This window comes from Marmota monax, unplaced genomic scaffold (assembly GCF_021218885.2).
Source record: "Marmota monax isolate L192 unplaced genomic scaffold, Marmota_monax_Labrador192_F-V1.1 WCK01_AAM20220418_F8-fsc00011, whole genome shotgun sequence".
Classification (NCBI taxonomy): Eukaryota; Metazoa; Chordata; class Mammalia; order Rodentia; family Sciuridae; genus Marmota; species Marmota monax.
The window spans coordinates 17,157,315-17,170,878 of record NW_026693082.1 but is presented as its reverse complement, the minus strand read 5'-3'; the positions used below and the strand labels follow the sequence as shown (position 1 = coordinate 17,170,878).

The window sequence follows — 13,564 nt, the reverse complement described above, 5'->3', positions numbered from 1 at the left end:
ACTAATTAGTATTTACCACCAACCAGATACAATTACATAAATATGTATTATATAAATTATATTAAGGACAGTTGTGGCTTATGAGTTAATGACTTAGTTTTCACTCCTGTATCATTTTAATATTAAGGTGTTTGAAATGTTTTCATAAGCCAGTTTTTAGTAACACTAATTTAGGGGAGCTGGGGTATGGTTTTCATTGGCACTGACAGTTGTGCTGCTGTAGAAAGAATCTGTACCTGGAATCTGATTTTAGCCTCCACTCTGCCTCTCGTTTTTTCAAACCATGGAGAATTCACTTCACCTGCTTCCTCATTTATAGGCTAAGGATCATTAATTCCCATTTCAGTGTTTTTATACAGACTAGAAGACAAATTACAGGAATTGTTCTATAAAGTGTTACATTGCTGCAGTCAGTAAGATGCACAGGGTAAATGGCAAGGGACTTTATGCGTTTAGGCTAAATTATTATTATTAATCAAGTACTATGTATGATAAATAGTGAATACTCTCTCTTTTTTTTTTTTTAATAACCTACTACTTCCCTTCAAAGCCCAGACTTTCCCCAATTTGGACTGAATGTAATTCCAGAGCTTCATCTGTGGTTCTGTACTTGCCTCACTTCCCTCAAAATTTTAAAGCTTTGGAGGTGAACCATTTTCATCATCATCTTTGTACCCTTTTCAGACTGGTCACCAGCAAGTGCTTATACATCTGGTGCTAAACAAAATCCCCACACAGGGGGCAGACACCAGAAGAGTCAGATTAGGAATTGAACAACTGTTAACACCGGGTAATTTATATATATCACTACTGCTTTTTTCTTTTTTTTAATATATATACATATATATATTATATATATATATATTTTATATATATACATATAAATATATATATATATATATATATATATATATATATATATACACATATATTTTTTTTCCTGCAAGAGAATTTAACTGGGTCGCATAAAAATTTAAGTAGAACTGGTGTCTTGCGTAAAAATTGCAAGGAAATAGGTGCAACGACGGAGAGGAGGGACGACAGTTAACCAGTCTTTTGGTGGTGCTTAGGCCGCAGACCCCGCTACAGCAGGTGGGCAGCTCGGCGCAGCGCCGACGTGCCCGTCCCACCCTACCCTCGGATGGGGCGCGGGGCAGACAAGCGATCTTCGTTCTCCTAGTCGCGGTGGCCTCACTTCTGGTCCTGAGAGATGCAGATGAAGTGGTGTGAAGGGTTGGGCTTTTTTTTTTGTTCCTAAAAATGCAACGAACAAAAAAAAAAGTACAACAATCCAAACCCAACCATCTCATTGCTCGTCGGCTTAACTGGTAGACTTCCTTCCCGGGTGGTTTCGTGGGGGAAAGCACAGCGTTCCGTCGCCAGCGTTCCCAGTTATGCGCGCGCAGCTCCTGGAAAGGAGAAGGGTGAGCAGCGAGGACCCGCCCCCTTTTAGGAGGGCGGCGGCCGTTGGAGACACCGGAAGGACTCCCGCCTCACCTCCCCAGGGAAGGCCCGACCCGGGAGGCGGGACAAAGGTACACGCCGGGGGTGGAGTCCGAGGTGCCAGCGGAGGAGGGCGGGGCCCGTGCAGCGCCGCGAGTCCATTTTGCGGCGGTGTCGGGCGCTTACCGCGCGATCTTCCGAGCTGGAAGACTCGAGGCCTTGCAGCTGCAGGCCTTGCCGGAGGTCAGAGATAAGTACCCACCGCCCTGCTCCTCTTCGGGGAGGAAGGGGCCACCCTCGAGCTTGCAGCGGGGGTGGGGACTTGCCCAGGCTAACTGGGGCCTGCGTGGGTGGGGGCAATTTGAGCTTCAGTTGGGGTAGCTCAGCGGAAACCAGCTAGGCAGCGATATCGTGGGGAGGAGCCGCGTGAGGGTGGGCGCTGGCCGGCTAGCCCGGTGTTTGTGATCCAGAAAATCTGTTGGGGCCCGAGCACTCCCCGCAGCGCCTTCACACTACCTAAAAAAGAACAGGCGAGTGTGAACCAGAGGTTAGAGCACGCCACTAGACCAGGCATTGACTCTGGGGATCCGCATGGCGCCGGGGGAGGGCGCCCTGACCACGTTGCTTCCTAGTACAAAGAGCTCCTAGCTCCCGGGCCTGGAGGTCTTTGTAGGCTGGCTTTGTGCGGGCGATTGAAAATTGAGGGTTAAGAATGGAGATCCTTTACAAATAAAAGCATTAATACCCTCCTCTCTCTCCTTCTTCCGCAGCAGCCTCTAGTTTTTTATTGTCAGTTGAAACGTGGAAAAACAAAATCCTGATTGCTTTGCCCTGGGTAATAGTAACTCTACGGTAAACACCTGCTTGCAGGGACAGAGGTAATAACAATACTTTTCCCTATGTTATGCTCACATTTTAAGAAAAAACACTCAAATTTATTAGACCCAAAACCTTTAGAAATTGAAATCTGTGTAGAATATATATGTTCACACCCACTTCTTTCATTAATGGTCTTTGTTTCATATTTCGTTAACTCAGAAAAAAATAGAATCCATGCTTGGCAGTTCTTTGTGAAGATCATTTAAAATGTATTATATTTAAATATTTATATTGCAAACGAAGAGAGAGGCTTCAGTTGCATTCTTTAAAGCAACCTTTTCATGTTTGGTCAATTGTCAGGCTGCTGGACTTGTACAATGGGACTTGAGTTTTTCTATGACTTTAGAACTAGACTTTTTAATATGTGTTTTAAAAGTACAGTTTTATTTACATTGGCACTTCCTCTAGTAGAAATGGATGGAGCTGTTGATTAGGTGGTTATACTTCTTTCTTTTACAACCAAAAGATACTGGAACATGCTTGGCAAGCACTCTACCAGAACTGTCAAGCTGTTCTTTTCATTCTTTATGATAGGTTAGCTGTTCCTCCTTGCTACAACTTTTTCCCCAGATATGTCCATTTTGTACCTGGAATTCCTATGTAATATTTACTTTGACATCCCTTGAAATCACTTTTCAAGAGAGTCCAACTCTCTTTTAGGACCTTTTCTTATACATGTGCATTTACAGACTTCATTGTATTTATACATACATGTAAGTAAATACTATACATTTACATAGTTTAGCAGTTTACAAAATTCTAATGCTTTAATTTTTCCAGTAATAGTGTGAAGAAGGTACCATAAAAACCTGGGTATTCAGAAGCAGATTTTGTGCTGCTTCATTGGAAGGCTTTTTAAAGCCTAATTTGTAAAAATCATTTAGAAGAGCTTCATTTTATGAATGAGAATACTAAATTTTTCAAAATTTGTGGTACTGGGAATTGAACTCAGGGGTGCCTTATCACTGAACTACATACATCCCTAATCCTTTTTAAATGTTTTAATTTTGTTTTGTACCAGGGATTGAACCCAGAGGTGCTTAACCACTGAACAACTTCCCTAGCCCCTCTTTATTTTTCAATCTTGAGACAAGGTCTCGAGATAAGTTGCAAGTTGCTTCACACCTTGCTAAAGTTGCTGAGGCTGGCTTTGAAGTTGTGATCCTCCAGCCTCAGCCTTCCAAGCCACTGGGATTACAGGCCTGTGCTACCATGCCAGGTAAATATTTTAATTTTGAGACAGGGTCTCAAATTTGTGATCCTCCTGCCTCATCCTCACTAGTCGCTAGCTAGGGTTATGTTCTTATGATGCTGCGCCTGGCTTTTTTTTTTGTACTGGGGATTCAACCCAAGATCAGTTAACCACTGAGCCATATCCAGAGCCCTTTTTATGTTTTATTTTGAGACAGGGTATCACTAAGTCCTTAGGGCCTCACTAATTTGCTGAGCTGAGCTTGGTCTTGAACTTGCAGTCCTCTTCTCTCAGCTTCCTGAGTTGCTGGGATTATAGGCATAAGAAATTTCTTTCTTTCTTTTTTTTGAGGGAATTAAATCTAGAGCTTCGAATCATGCTAAGTACATTTTTTAAAAAATATGTTTTAGTTATAGATGGACACAATATCTTTTCCTAAATTTTTTTTAGTTGTTGATCTTTTTATTTATTTATACGTGGTACTAAGAATCAAGCCCAGTGCCTCACACATGCCAGGCAAGTGCGCTCCTGCTGAGCCACAGTCCCAGCCCTGCACATAATATCTTTATTTATTTTTATGTGGTGCTAAGAATTGAATCCCAGTGCCTCCCACTTTCTAGGCAAGCACTCTAGCAGTTAGCCACAACCCCAGCCTGCTAAGTACATACTTTACCCTTGAGGTACACCCTCAACCCTTAGCATATTGAATTTATGACTCACTTTCTGAATAGTGCTAAGGTCTAAGAATTGGAAAATTTAGGTTTTATGCTTATTGAGAGGTGGTCTCCATTTTGGGATCAAGGGTAGGCTCAGTTTTTTTTTTTTTTTTTTTTAAACTTATAAAGTTAAGTGTTTGTCTGAAGATATTGTGTCCACCTAAAACTAAAATAAGTATTTTTTAAAAATATTTTATATTTTAAACTCAGGTAGGTATGGTAACATATGCTTATGTCTTGGCCTTAGTTTTTTACTAAGCTTCATAAAGGTATAGTTTTGTGGTAAGGTAAGGAACAGCATGGAGAGGTTAGATTTCATAGAGTGGTATATCCCCTTTCTAAAAGAAGCCTGGCAATCTTTTCAAGAGCTTTAGAAATGTTCTTACTCCTTGACCCAGCAATATCTTTCAGGGAATTGTCTAAGGAAATAATCAGAGCTGTGGGCCAAGACTTTTAATCATTTTAATACCCCTCCCCACACACACACACACACACACAAAAAAAAAAAAAAAAAAAACAAATAAGGAATATTAAAACATATTTAAAAGATGGATTATCATGCTTTTGAACAATATATAATGATAGTGGAAGTGTATGTTGATAAATAAGAAAAGTACAGGCACATACACATAGATACATGAGAGTGGAAGAAAAAGACCAAAATAATAGTAGTGCCTCACACTTGCTAGGCAAGCATTCTACCACTGAGCTACAACTCTAATAACCCCTTTCCTAGGTTTTCTGAATTTTCTAAAATAAGCACAAATTACTTTTATAATTCAGGAGAGCACAAAAGCATGGATTATCTCACCAATTTCTATGTTGTCTTTTTTTGTGGTAAGATTTAGCATGAGAGCTACCCACATAATAATCTTAAGCATATAGTACAGTGCAATTGCTTCTGAATTTAATGAAGTTATTTCAAGATAAACCCATCTAAGTTTAAAGTGCATTTAACACATACAACCTACCAAACATCAAAGCTTAGCCCTGTCTACCTTAAGTGTGCTCAGAACACTTACATTAGCCTACAGTTGGACAAAGTCATCTACAAAATTTATTTCATAATAAAGTATTGAATGACTCATAATTTATTGATTACATTCATTACCTTATGGAATATAGTATCTTGTTGTTTACCCTTGTGATCATGTGACTGAGAGCTATGGCTCACTGTTGCTGCCTATCATCACAGGAGACTATGGCAGTGAGATAGATCACTAACCCAGGAAAGGTCAGAATTATATTCTAAGAACAGTTTCTTTTGTTTCATTGTAAAGTCATACAATTTTAAAGCTGAATTGTGGTAAATCGGGGATGTCTGTCATTTACCACATTAAAAATGTTGCAGAACTCTTTTGTATGTCCTTTTTGTAAGACAATTTTCATACCTTTTAGAACAATAATATCTTTGTAAATGCTCTACATTTCTGAATTTAGGATAGGAATTGCCTTTTGGTGTATATTTGGCTTATATTTTTATCTTTTAAAATGTCATAGATTATCCATTTTTGTTATTCATGAAAGACACTACCATTGTCATTACATTGTGGGACCCAAGGTATTAAATGGCTTTGCCTCCCTCTTAAAACAGTTAACCAAGATTAGGTGTGTGTGTGTTCCTTGCTTGTGTTAGTCAGGCATTCTACTGCTGAGCCACATCGTAACCCAAATACACCCAAATACAGGTATACTTTAACATATAGATTACTTATATTCTGTTCAAACTGTTCTAGAGCAAATTCCCATAATGTGAATGCAAATATTTAAAATTTATTTATTTACTAGAGCAGCTTGAACAGAATATAAGTAAAATTGTTAATGGATCTTTATTTTATTTACTTATTTATATGTGGTCCTGAGAATTGAACCCAGTGCCTCACACATGCTAGGCAAGCGCTCTACCACTGAGCCACACAACCCTAACCCCTTAAAGTTTATTTTTATTATAAATACATTTCTTTCCTTTTTTTCCAGTACTGGGAATTGAACTGAAGGATGCTTTTTTAGTTTTTATTTTGAGACAGGGTCTCACTAAATTGCCCAGGCTGGCCTCAGAATTATGATCCTCTAACCCATCTACCCTATGTCCCCAGTAGCTGGGATTACAGATATGTACCACTGTACCTAGCTATCAGAAGCTTTAAAGGAAAATTCTTTTCCCTTAGAACTTTGACTTTATTTATCAGATTAATGTTACTCAAATTTTGCTTTCATCTTGTTTTGCAGTACTGGGGATTGCACCCAGGGCTTTGCATAGGCTAGACTAGTGTTCTATCACTTGACTACATCCCTAGCCCATAGATGTAGGTACTTTTCTAAAGAAAAGTTGAATTGGAAATTTTTGCTAGTAATTACCAAAATTCAGTAGACGCTTGGCAGTACCAACATAGCATTATTTATTACAGCCAACATAAAAATGATTAGATGTAGTTTTCTACTTCATATATTTTGTAGATCAGGTTTACTTAAAATAAGATGTATATATGAATCTACACTGACCAAAAGGAACTTTGTTCATGCCAATTAAATTTCCATAGTGCATGTTTTTACATATTAAAATGTTAGATGCTATATAAATAATCTCATTTATCTAGATTAATCTATCCACTGAATGCTAGACTTTGATAGTACTTTTTTTTTGGTAGGTGGACACTGAGCCACAATCTCAGTCCTAATAGTACTTTCTTTCTTCCTTTTTTTTTTTGTGGTGCTGGGATTGAACCCAGGACCTTATAAATACAAACAAGGCAAACACTCTACCAACTGCCCAGCCCCAGGAGTATTTTCTTAAAAGCTGAAATTGATCTTAAATAGGTGATGGAAATTTTCAAGAGATACCAGTCTGTTGAGGATAACAACTTAATAGGTCAAGATTTGCCAAGTGAATGGTTGTAAAAGATGACAACTTTTTAAAATATTTTATTTTGGTACCAACGACTGAATCCATGGGGTGCTTAACCAATGAGCCACATCCCCAGCTCTTATTTTTTATTTTGAAACAGGGTTTCACTAAGTTGTTTAGGGCTTTGCTAAATTACTGAGGCTGCCCTTGAACTTGTGATCCTCCTGAGTTGCTGGGATTTACAGGTGTGAGCCACCTTGCCCAGCTCAAGAAGACAAGTTTTTTAGGGGTAAGAATTTGTCACCTTCATTTAAACCCATTTACATTTACTTGGGAGAAAAGAAACCAGCTGATGTGAAGCACTCCTGTATTCCAGCTACTCAGGAGGAGGGAGGAGAACCACTTGAGCCTAAGAGTTTGAGACCAGCAACAGACCAACAAACAAATACCTAATATGCTCAGGACCCTGAGTTCAGGTCCCAACACTGCAAAAATAAGTAAATTTTAAAAATCCCTTAAGACACAAGCTTGCTGGCTTTTCTTTGTTTCTTTCTTTCTTTTTTTTTTTTTTTTAATATTTTTTTAGTTGTAGATGGACACAATATCTTTATTTATCCATTTTTAGGTGGTGCTGAGGATTGAACCCAGTGCCTCACACATGCAAGGCGGGTGCTCTACCACTGAGCTATAGCCCCAGCCTTGGCTTTTCTTTTTGTTCCTTAATGGAACTAAAAAGAGACCATGGATAATTTTTTTTTTTTTTGATACTGGGTATTGAACCCAGGGGCGCATTACCACTGAGCTACAATTCCAGTCCTTTTTATTTTGTATTTTGAGACAGGGACTTGCTGAGTTGCTTAGGGCCTTGTTTAATTGCTGAGACTGGTCTTGAACTTGTGATCCTCGTGTCTCAGCTTCCAGAGTCCCTGGGATTATAGGCGTGGGGTACTGAACCTGGCATGAATGACATTTTGAATAACTTAATAGGAAAGGGTTCAACCCCCCCCCCCCAACGTGTTTTAGGGAAAGAATGTCTTTTAAGGGAAAAATGAGCACCTTTTATAGTACAATAATTTTGGGTTGATCATTCTAAGGGGGAAAAGTCTAATAATATTTTTCTATTTAAGTATTAACTTTTCATTGCTTAAACATAAACTTTTTGTGGCACAGTGGCGTACACCTGTAATCCCAGCAGCTCTGGAGGCTGAGGCAGGAGGATTGCAAGTTCACAAACCAGCCTCAGCAACTTAGTGAGATCCTGTCTCTAAATATAAAATATAAAAAATAAAAAGAGCCGGAAATGTGGCTCAATAAATAAGCAACCCTGGGATCAATCCCTGGCACCAAAATAAGTAAGTAAATAAAAAATTTAAAACAATAAACATTTGGTGATGGTATATAGTTATGCAGTTATAGTATAGTATGACAGGGGCTGGTGTTGTGGCTCAGTGGTAGAGTACTGACCTAGCATGCATGAGGCACTGGGTTCAATCCTCAGCACCACGTAAGTGTAAAATAAAGATATTATGTCCACTTAGAACTAAAAAATAAATATTAACAAAAAATAGTATGACAGGCAAATAAGGGTGACATTTTTCCAGAGAGGTGGTAGACAACTAGTGTATAGACAGCTATTTTAATTGTTGGTATAAAACACTTGGGAAATATTTAATTGGTGGGAAAATAGATTTCCATGCTTCAAAATTTAGAATTTTTTGTATTCAGAAATACTTGAAGGAAGAAATGAATTTTGGCAAACTTGTTTAATTTTGATGTTGGTTAAGTTGAAGTTTTAACTGTTCTGTTTAAAGTTTCTTGATTTCTGTATATTGGGGAAATTTAGCTAAGAAAAAAGATTGGATATGTGCTTAGCAAGCTGTTGATTTCTTCAGATTTTAGCCATACTTGAAGGCATTTCACTTTAAAGAGCACTAAAAACCTTTATTGCATATTTTCCTTCAAAACTGTGCGCACATGCATGTATGTATGCACAAATGTGCACTCAAGCACTGGGAATTCAACCACTGAACTATATCTCCAGCACTTTTTTGTTTTTTTAATTTTCTAAAATTTCTTACCTGTGACATTTTTCACTTTGGATCATATTTGATTGCCTTAAAATTCTTGACCCTTATTACATCATTTGTTTTCTTCAAAGTTTTTCTTGCCTAGGGTGCCCATTTTCTCTTGTTTATCCTAACCACTTGGTTATGATATCTTTTGTTTTCCTTTTACTTATTGACATCCTTGGATATCCTTTGTTGCATGCTGCTACTCCCCTCCCACTGCTTTTGTGTGCGTGTGAGTGTGTGGGTGTGTGTGTGTGGTGGTGGGGATTGAACCCAGGGTCTTGTGCATGCACATACTCTACCAACTGAGCTATCCCCAGCCCTCCCACTGCTTTTTTGTTGTTGTTGTTGTCTGCTGTTTTCTCAGAAATCTGACCTTTGGGGCTGGGATTATAGCTCAGCAGTAGAGGTCTTGTGAGGCCCTGGGTTTGATCCTCAGCACCACATAAAAACAAATTAAAAAAATAATAAGATATGGTGTCCATCTTAAAAAAAAAATCTTTGAAAAAAAGAAAAAGAAATCTGACCTTGGGTAGAATTCTTGGGTGAAACAACATAATTCTGGAGGTGATAAAGTGTGGAGCCCTTTTAGGGTTGGAGAATTATCAAAAGTTATGTTGTATAGCTGCTTGGTAACCTCTCTTAGAGAGCACACACTGACTTCAATCTTTATAGCCATTCTCTTCTCAGTGCTTTTCAAAGGTTATATGATTTTTCATATCACAAGAAATTTTTCAGAAAAATCAGCTGGTTACATACTTTTTGCCATATGACACCTTCATTTTTTGGTATCAGGGATTGAACCCAGGGGTGCTCAACAACTGAACCACATCACCAGCTCTTTTTATTTTGAGACTAAGTTCTTAGGGCCTCACTAAATTGCTGAGGCTGCACCAGGCCATGATACTAAATTTGAGACAATAGTTTTTGCTTTAATTTTACCTATACTAAATATATTTATTATAAGTACATATTTTATAACCGAATATCCTTTTAAGTATGTTAATCTTTGAGATGTAGCTCTCATTATGATCCAGCAAATCTCCCCCCAAAAAAGAAAATTGTAAGAAAGCCTGTAGATGATTATTTTTTTAAAAAAACATTTTTTTTTCAGGTGTAGATGGATACAGTACCTTTATTTTATTTATTTATTTTTATGAGGTGCTGAGGATCGAACCCAGTGCCTCATACATGCTAGCAAGTCTTCACCACTGAGCCATAACCCCAGCTTCATCTGTAGATTATTAATTTGGTGGTTATATGTGTGTGTATCCCTAGGTAAACTGAGTAAAGAAATATTTAGCACTATTTTTGGTTTTAAATCTTTAGGGATTAATGTACATTTTAAAAATAATTAAACCTGTGGCTGGGGATATAACTCAGTGCTTTGGAAATTGACATATTTTATTATATAGTATTCACTCTCCACAAAAATAGCCCTTCCATTCATCAATGTCACCACCTATCTCATAAGAGAAATCTTTAATGGGAGGCTGTCAAGCTTACAAGTAGAAATGTTTTCCAAAATTCCAGTTTTTACATGAAAATCCAACTTTTTCATTGGCAAAAAAGCCATCCCACCCTACCCCCCACCCCCCAAGCATTGGGGATAGAACTCAGGAGCAGTCTACCACTGAAACTCCATCCCTTCCACCCCCCCTTTTTTTCCTAATTTTGAGACAAGGTCTTACTAAGTTTTCAAGTTTGGCCTCAAATTTGGAGTCCTCTGCCTCAGCCTCCTGAGTCACTGGGATTATAGGTGTGCACCACCATGCCCTGCTCTTGTGTTTTTCTTGAGCAAGCTTGTTTTGTTCATTTTCAAGAAAATGTGTCAGATACCTAAATCTGAATAGCTATGGTTTATCAGTTTCTTTCAAGTAAAACTGATATTCCATTAAAAAAGCAGCTGCTTCATCTTGCAGCTCAGTCACATAAGTGCTTTTCTTCCAGACAACATCTGCTGGTATACAGAAAAGCTTTTGTGTACATTTCCTATTTTATCACACAAAATATTAAAGATGTGTACCAAGGATCAAGATTTAACAAAATGTATAATTTTTGCTGCTTCATCAAGAACATTTAAAAATGAAACTGGCTCTCCAACACTCAATCCACTCAGACTGTGGTAAAGAATACAATGACTAAATACAATTTGTTGCTTCTTTACTGTCTTACTTGAGTCCTGTTAAGGCTCTAGCTATGTACCCACTATTGCTTTTACATTGCAAGTGACAATGTCAACATGGTGCAAAATTGTGAAAATAATTTGATCTCATGGATTCCTTGAAAGAGCCATGTTTCTGCCCACATTTTGAGAACTGTTTAAGATGCTGTAGATGATCTATAAGGTGGTTTTGACTTGTCATTTTGGTTGTTTAAAAAACAACCTGATTGGGGCTGGGGTTGTGGCTCAGTGGTAGAGCACTTGCTTAGCATGCATGAGGCACTGGGTTCGATCCTCAGGACCACATAAAAATGAAAAAAAAAAAAAGATTAAAAAAAAAACCAACCTGATTGATTCTCCAAGGAAGAATAAATTGCAACTGTTTTATAATTTTGCCTTGAAATATGCTAGTTCCTAATTTTAAAAAAGTCCATTAGTGTACATGGCTTGGATTTATATTTCTGGGCTTCTCTCTTTTAAATAGCATACCATTTTATATTTGTGGGCCCAAAGAGCTCATTCTGTTACAGACACTGAGTAGCTTTGTTTCTGACAGCTAGTAGTCAGCTCTCTGTTTTAAAACAATCACTTGGGTCCTGCTGGCTCAACTTGCAGTTGTCCTAGTCCTAACCCTGTCTTAGCCAAAGACTATCACACAAAGGCCTTGTGTGCAGGGTGCCCTATTAATAAGGAACATGTTGTCGTCTCAACGGATAAAATCTGCTTTGGTATGCATTCCCTTCCCAAATTTCTCACTTATTTCCTCTGTTTGGCTGGTTATTTCAGCAAAACATTTTAATGTGAAGATAGCTTCTCATTATTACATAGTTCTAGTGGAGGGGATTACTGGAGTAATATAAAAATGTTTCTTTCTCTGTGGTAGGATGTGATGGAGCTGCTTGAAGAAGATCTCACGTGTCCAATTTGTTGCAGTCTGTTTGATGATCCTCGAGTTTTGCCTTGTTCACACAACTTCTGCAAAAAATGCTTAGAAGGTCTCTTAGAGGGGAATGTGCGGAATTCGTTGTGGAGACCATCTCCATTCAAGTGCCCTACATGCCGGAAGGAAACCTCAGCTACTGGAGTTAATAGCCTGCAGGTTAATTACTCCCTGAAAGGTATTGTGGAGAAATACAACAAAATCAAGATCTCTCCCAAAATGCCAGTGTGCAAAGGACACTTGGGGCAGCCTCTAAACATTTTCTGCCTAACTGATATGCAGCTAATTTGTGGGATCTGTGCTACTCGAGGTGACCACACCAAGCATGTCTTCTGTTCTATTGAAGATGCCTATGCTCAGGAAAGGGATGCCTTTGAGACTCTCTTCCAGAGTTTTGAGACCTGGCGTCGGGGAGATGCTCTTTCTCGTTTGGATACCTTGGAAACCAGTAAGAGGAAATCCCTGCAGTTACTGACTAAAGATTCAGATAAAGTGAAGGAATTTTTTGAGAAGTTACAACACACATTGGATCAAAAGAAGAATGAAATCCTGTCTGACTTTGAGACCATGAAACTTGCAGTAATGCAAGCTTATGACCCAGAGATCAACAAACTCAATACCATCTTGCAGGAGCAACGAATGGCTTTTAATATTGCTGAGGCTTTCAAAGATGTGTCAGAACCCATTGTATTTCTGCAACAGATGCAGGAATTCAGGGAGAAAATCAAAGTAATCAAGGAAACTCCTTTACCTCCCTCTACTTTGCCCACAAGCCCTTTAATGAAGAACTTTGATACCAGTCAATGGGAGGACATAAAACTAGTAGATGTGGATAAACTTTCTTTGCCTCAAGATACTGGCACATTCATAAGCAAGATTCCTTGGAGATTCTATCAGTTATTTGTGGTATTCCTTCTACTTGGCCTCTTTATTTTCCTTATTTTCTTTGGTCCTACTGTATTCCTAGAATGGTCTGTATTTGATGAACTGGCAATTTGGAAAGACCATCTTTCGAATTTCAGTTTTTATCTGACTAAATCAGCTGATTTTGTAGAACAATCAGTTTTTTACTGGGAACAAGTGACAAATGTGTTTTTCATTTTCAGTGAAACAGTCAACAATTTTACTTTGATGGTGCTAAATAATGTGGCCGAATTTGTGTGCAAATATAAACTATTATAAAATCTTCCAACTCTGCAGTTCTGTTTTTTGATAGAAATTATTAAGAGAATAGGTTAGTAATTCAGATTTTGTCAAGATTCCAATCAGATATTTTCCTCCAAAAGTATTCCTTTAGGGCTGGGGATATAGCTTAG

At 38.2% G+C, this 13,564-nt stretch overlaps 1 protein-coding gene and 1 long non-coding RNA gene across 12 annotated transcripts in view; one reads left to right on the top strand and one right to left on the bottom strand.

Annotated features, from left to right (window-relative positions):
• The window catches only part of LOC124099156 (uncharacterized), a 125,361-nt gene that overhangs the window by 30,175 nt on the left and 81,622 nt on the right, over positions 1–13,564 (bottom strand). For 2 of the 7 annotated variants that reach the window (XR_009227751.1, XR_009227756.1), the window contains exon 7: positions 1,680–1,959. The exons of the other annotated variants lie outside the window; for them this stretch is intronic. This is a non-coding gene — a long non-coding RNA (uncharacterized LOC124099156). Of the gene's footprint in view, positions 1–1,679; positions 1,960–13,564 lie in introns of those variants that run through there. 7 annotated transcript variants of the gene reach the window in all.
• Trim13 (tripartite motif containing 13) lies at positions 1,516–13,440 on the top strand. Of its 5 annotated transcripts, none has more exons than XM_058582555.1 (4): positions 1,559–1,686; positions 2,217–2,321; positions 3,344–3,541; positions 12,192–13,440. In XM_058582555.1, the coding sequence occupies exon 4, from the start codon at positions 12,198–12,200 to the stop codon at positions 13,428–13,430; it is 1,233 nt and encodes a 410-aa protein (XP_058438538.1). In that variant the 5' UTR covers positions 1,559–1,686; positions 2,217–2,321; positions 3,344–3,541; positions 12,192–12,197; the 3' UTR covers positions 13,431–13,440. The 5 variants fall into 5 exon arrangements, with proteins under 5 accessions (XP_058438537.1, XP_058438538.1, XP_046310136.1 ...); XM_058582556.1 differs by having other exon boundaries at positions 1,572–1,686; positions 2,214–2,321; XM_058582554.1 differs by lacking the exons at positions 1,559–1,686; positions 3,344–3,541 and adding an exon at positions 1,516–1,535 and having other exon boundaries at positions 2,214–2,321.

Coding starts and splice junctions, on each gene's coding strand:
- Trim13 (XM_058582554.1), top strand. CDS start 12,198: ATGGAGCTGCTTGAAGAAGATCTCACGTGTCCAATTTGTTGCAGTCTG.